The sequence below is a fragment of the Acanthisitta chloris genome, unplaced genomic scaffold, assembly GCF_000695815.1.
Source record: "Acanthisitta chloris isolate BGI_N310 unplaced genomic scaffold, ASM69581v1 scaffold36702, whole genome shotgun sequence".
In the NCBI taxonomy this organism is placed as follows: Eukaryota; Metazoa; Chordata; class Aves; order Passeriformes; family Acanthisittidae; genus Acanthisitta; species Acanthisitta chloris.
In genome coordinates, this window is record NW_008659400.1 from 1 (window position 1) to 5,799 (window position 5,799).

The 5,799-nt window shown below is 45.3% G+C and overlaps 1 protein-coding gene across 1 annotated transcript; it reads left to right on the forward strand.

Moving 5' to 3' along the window:
- Positions 1-854: 854 nt before the first annotated feature.
- PIGW (phosphatidylinositol glycan anchor biosynthesis, class W) lies at positions 855-2,375 on the forward strand. The gene has a single exon (XM_009069382.1). The coding sequence runs from the start codon at positions 855-857 to the stop codon at positions 2,373-2,375; it is 1,521 nt and encodes a 506-aa protein (XP_009067630.1).
- Positions 2,376-5,799: the final 3,424 nt, after the last annotated feature.

Consider the following 5,799-nt stretch of genomic DNA (forward strand, 5'->3'; position numbering starts at 1 on the left):
TACCCATCTCTCCCCGGTACCCATCGCCCCCGGTACCCATCGCTCCCGCGGCCGGTAAGCTGCGGCTCTGCCGGGGAACCAAAGGGTTAAACCAAACCCGCGGGTTAACCCAAACCCGGTGATTTTTGTCTTGCTCATTCACTCTTTTTCAGCAGGGCCTGCGCTGGGCAGGGGCTCCGTTAAAAAGGCACTGGAGGTTCGAGTGGGGATTGCAGCTGCTGGTTTTGCTGCGTGGTCTGTGCTGACCTTGCAACAGAAACTTCATTAGAGTGGCATTTTACATTTACGCTGTGAAAATATGATTTTTACAGAGTATCGTCTGCAGGGCGGGACATAAACAAGGTTGTTCACAATGTGTTTGATATTCAGAGATCTGAAAAAACAGATGAAGAATTTTGTTGGAAAGCAGGAGGACTGGTAATGCTGGAACTTGGTGAGGTATTGGCAGTGCCTTTGCTCTGCTTCCCAGGCCAGTACCAGTGTTTCCAGCTCTGAGGCTGCTGTGCTGTGTTCTTTAAATTGGAAAGTAACTCAGTACCTTCAGAAATTGATGTTTTAATGAACTGGGACTTTCAGAAGAATTTCTTCATAGCAAGGGTGGTTAGACACTGGAATGTGCTGCCCAGGGAGGTGGTGGAGTCACCATCCCTGGAGGTGTTTAAGGAAAGACTGGATGTGGCACTTAATGCTCTGGCCTAGTTGACTTGGTGGCGTTAGGTCATAGGTTGGACTCAGTGGTCTCAGAGGTCTTTTCCAACCTTAATGATTCTGTGATGATTCATTTTTTCTGAAGTTCTGAGTTCCGTGTTCTGCCAAACTAACTCATGTTTGTATTTTCAGGGGAAGAAAGAAGAATGTCCCAAAAACACCTGAAAGAAGCCTTTATCAGCAACCTGAACGGAACTAGTTTGCTGGAAATTTCTGTAGGCTTGTCCCTAGCTCCGCTGTGCCTGCTTGGCAGAGGGCTGCTCCTGGTTCTGTGGTACCTGCACTATGGGAAACCTGTGGGGTCAAGGACATACAGCCTGCTGCTGGACTTCCTCGTGCTAGTATCTCCCCTCCTGTTCTCCTGCACGGTCTTGTCTCCAATCATCTATTTCATACCGCTCATCCTTGCTGCCTTCTGCGCCGGAATATTTGCCAGAGTCTGCAGCCAAAGAAAACAGAAGACCGGAGTGCCTTTTGGGCAAATTGTAAAAGAATTCCAGAAGACATACTTGGATCCCGAATACATTCCAGCGATCACTGTGTTCCGTGTCTATGTCAATGTGCTGACATCCATCAGCATCCTAGCAGTGGATTTCCCGCAGTATCCACGGCGATACGCCAAAGCCGAGACCTACGGCACGGGAGTGATGGATTTGGGGGTTGGAGCTTTTATCTTTGGGAATGCTCTCGTTTGTCCTGAAGTTCGACACAAGTCTCGTGTGGCACAGCCCAAATTCTCCCATCTGGTCAGGCAGGTCTTTTCTGTTTGGCCACTGGTTTCCCTTGGTGTGGGACGACTGCTCAGTGTGAAGTCTATAGAGTATCACGAACATACGTCCGAGTATGGAGTGCACTGGAATTTCTTCTTTACCTTGGCATTTGTGAGACTTGCAGCATCTCTGCTTCTAGCCATATTCCCAAAAAAGAATTCTTGGATGGTGGGTCTAACTCTGGCTGTGCTTTACCAGCTTATTCTGAGCTCTACCTCTCTGAAGACCTTCATCCTGCACGGCAGCAGCGGCAGAGGCAGCAGGGTTGGCTTTCTCGACGCCAACCGGGAAGGCCTGTTCTCCCTTTTTGGCTACCTGGCCATATACATGGCTAGTGTCCAGGTGGGAGTGTGGCTGCTGGAGCGCAGGAGCTCGGTGCGGGGCTGGGTTGAAGCAGTGTGGGCTTTGCTGCTGACAGTTGTGGTGCTCTTTGCGTTCCTGCACGTGTCGCAGGCGTGCGCAGACCCCGTGTCGCGCCGCATGGCCAATCTGTCCTTCTGCATCTGGGTGATGGCTCACTGCCTCCTGCTGCTTCTCTTTTTCGTGGCCACTGACCTTGTGCTGGTGTTCACAAAGCTGCTGGTGAAGGGCTCCAGCGTGCCCAGCTGCTGGAATGTTGTGAAGCTCCCTCATGCCAGTGCAAAGCATGGAGCAGAGGCTGTGTCAGAGGGAAGGGAAGATGAGGTGTCACACGTTTGCCTCATTAGTGCTATTAACAAAAATCAGCTGCTGTTTTTCTTGCTGGCAAATGTGATGACTGGTGCTGTGAACCTCCTGATAGACACACTGCACAGCAAGGCTTTCTCTACGCTGTGCATACTGCACTTGTACATGTTTTTTAACTGCTTAGTTATGTATATATTGCATGCCAAGAACAGAGTATTAAAGTTTTGGTAACTCCACTCTGAGTGGACTAGTTGAACTTTGCTGTACTTGGATGGTGGCACTTTAATGGGAAAATTAGTCTTTTTCTTGTATGTATTGCAATAATTTATAATTTAGTGTGGGTTTTTTAAAAATGATTTAGTGTGGATTATTTAACCAAATTTTACAGTCAATGTTGTTACCCACTGGGAGTTGTTATTTATTTTCCTGAAAACTGAAGTTTTTGAGATTGATTGCTGAATATTCCTGCTACTCCTGAGTAAATTTACTTACAGGTAGTGAACTGTGCTCAAACCTAAGTGCTGGTGGAATTAGATAACGACACAGAGATGAAAAGTAAGAAAATGAGTAATTATGTGTAGATAGAGGCTTAGCTGTGTCAAGATTTACCTAGTTAGGGCCCTTGCATAAATAATAGATAAGAATAATTCTTTATATAAAATGTATTGAATAAGTGGATACTCAAAAATGTTTTTGGCCTCAGTCCTGCAAAGATTTATGCACAGGTTTGACTTTGATGGCAGTAGTTGTATGTGGAATGTTAATCACATACTGAAATCTAAATTAGCCTTTGAATTAAAGCTCAATTTTCTTTCCATCCTCACTGATGAATGTAAATGAAGACCCTAGATAACGTGTGATGCTCTGAAGGATGAGCCCAACTGCAGCTGAATTCCTAAAGCAGTTGTTGGAGGTTGTGGTGCATAGTAAGAGCCGCACAGGACTTTATAAGAAAATACAAAGCTCTCAAACTAGTTCACCCCCAACCTGCAGAGCAGCACCTTCTGACAGCTTATCTTTGGGAATGCTGCAAATTATGGTCTGCAGCTCTGCTTGGAAAGTAGTCATGGCCCACCTGCTTGTCTATAAAATTATTTTAAACAGCAACTCATTTCACAGCTGAGATGTCTTTGGGGGGAATGTTCAGTATTGATTTTTGTTAGCAAACCAACAGGGTGCAGATGAAAGAGGTGTGATGCAGTGGGTCAGTGCTGGCCCAAGGTACTGTCTCACCAAGGGATGTGCTCAGTTTCTCTCTCTGTCTTTCTGCAAGCTCAGAGCAGAAGACCCTCTTTGTTCCCTTTCCTAACTGTGATAGTTCTTCCTGACCTCATAAAGCTGTTGAGAAGAGAAATACATATAAGGATCGTGAGGAATTCAGTAATGGGGTATAAATACTTCAGAAGCAGAATACAAATGGTAGTTGATGATAGATGTCTAATGTCAGTGGAGTTACAGCCGTGCACATGGACCATATTTCATATTTCTCCTTGTCTATCACATGTGATGAATCATAAAACCTGTGGAGATGAAGCCTCGAAATTGGATTCCTTAAGGCAGACATGCTGTGGAATACTCTTAGATTTATGAGGTTCTCAGCCACTGGCCAACAGAAAGGTGAAGCCTGAGGATTGCAGGCTGTGGCCATGGTGATTTCATGCTTGTTTGCTTCTAAGTTAAAGCCATGCAGTCTTCAGAATCAAAGCAAACCAGCCTGGTTTATCCTGAGGACAAATGCAACAACTGGCAGCAATGTCTTAGAAACAGTTGTCAGTTTATAGCAGCTTTCTGGTAACTGGTGGATGTATTTATTTTAAAGCACTCCCCAGCTTTGACTCCCTCATGAACCAAACAGCACTACTCATTTATGCAAAAGTACTCGTGGATATTAATTTCTGAAACATCTGAAGCCCAAGACCTGCAATGAGTTCTGCCTGTGAGCACAAGTCTATCGGTGTGATTCAGAATGAAGGCATTAATTGGGTGTGACAAGCAGAGTTGTGTCTGGACAAGCACAAACTATCCCAATGCCAACTCCACCGGGTGAAGCAGAAATGAGGTGGGAGGTCTGGTGAGCCCTGTGAGCTCCAGGATGGGAGCTGTGGTTTCCACAAGTGTGGCAAACCAAGGGTAAGGACAGGAGTGAGCACAACCCTCACCCTGCCTTGTGAGGACATCTAAAGCTCTAAGTAAGTTAGAGCTCAGAGGTTGTAGCAAGGTGGAGTTGGCCTCTTCTCCCAGGTAACAAGCAACAGGACAAGAGGACACGGCATCAAGCTGTGCCAGGGGAGGTTCAGGTTGGACATCAGGAGGAATTTCTTCATGGAAAGGATTGTCAGGCATTGAAACTGCTCAGGGAGGTGTTCGAGTCACCATCCCTGGAGGTGTTCAAGACATGACTGGACGTGGCATTCAGTGCTCTGGGCTAGTTGACAAGGTGGTGATGGGTCACAGGTTGGACTCGATGGTCTTGAAGATCTTTTCCAACCTCGATGATTCTGTAAGTTGTTCAACACTAAATTAATGAGAGACAATTAATTCTATTGCTTGTTGTTGATAACAAGCTTGTTGTTAATAACAACAAGCAAGCTCTGCCCTGAAGCAACTGGTGCACTTATTAATGATGAGTGTTTAGCCTATGAACACAGGTAATTACCAAAGGCTCTGAAAGAACCCAGAAATGCAGAGCATTCTTTGATCACAGGGTCTGCACGAGCAAACAGCTCCATCAGGGGGTTGGAAAGGTGTGAGAAGTGAACACTGACACTGCTGCAGATGCTTTCTCCACACACAGCTCCATAGCTGGTGGTTGGTAGGAACAGGAACTCTATGTTTCACTTCACTCAGGGCTGTGTTTAGACAAAGAGTCTTGTACAGATCAAAGATATATTTAAAAAAAGAAAAAGCTTTTATTTAGTTGTCATATAATTAGTAAAAGTTTGAGGTATTTCAAGACTAATATGGTTCAACCGTAGTGTGGCACCAACTCCAGGGATAGTAAAGCAGGAGACTGGGAAAACAAAATGTTTTGCCTTTAATGCCATAATTCCACCAAAATGACCTTTTGGTAGGGTGTAGGATAGAAAAAATATGGTGGGAGAGTCGAGCTGATTATATTTATTCCTAACCTTATTCCTTGTTAAACATGAGTAGCTTCCCTAAAACTCTCATTATTTTCAAGGATCAACTCCCCAGCATTCCCTCCCTTCCCCTCCAACCCAGTGGTGTCTCCTTTGAAGTGCAATGCTACCAGTTAAAGATTCCAAGTGGTATCCTATTTCAAAGCCACAATGTCCTAGAGAACAGGTATTTCTTCCAGGCACAGAGGGGCATGCAAATACACACACGTAGGGGCTGGCTGTGCTTTAGATAACCAACAAGCTGCATGTTCCAGCAACTTTAAAAAAAACAAACCCCAACCACGTTTTCCATGGATAAAAATTGTATGATGGTGCTTTTCCTATGTAGTTTATCAATGTGATAAAGAGAATGCTCAAAGAAAACAGATCTGGGGCAGTGCTGTTTGTTGATGTGATCCAGCCATGCTGGGGGAGTGAAGGGGCTGAAATGACACAGGAGTAGCCCCTGTGAAGACAACATTCATCATGGGTTGGTCATGGAGAATCCTCCCTCTATACCCAATCCCAGCTTTCCT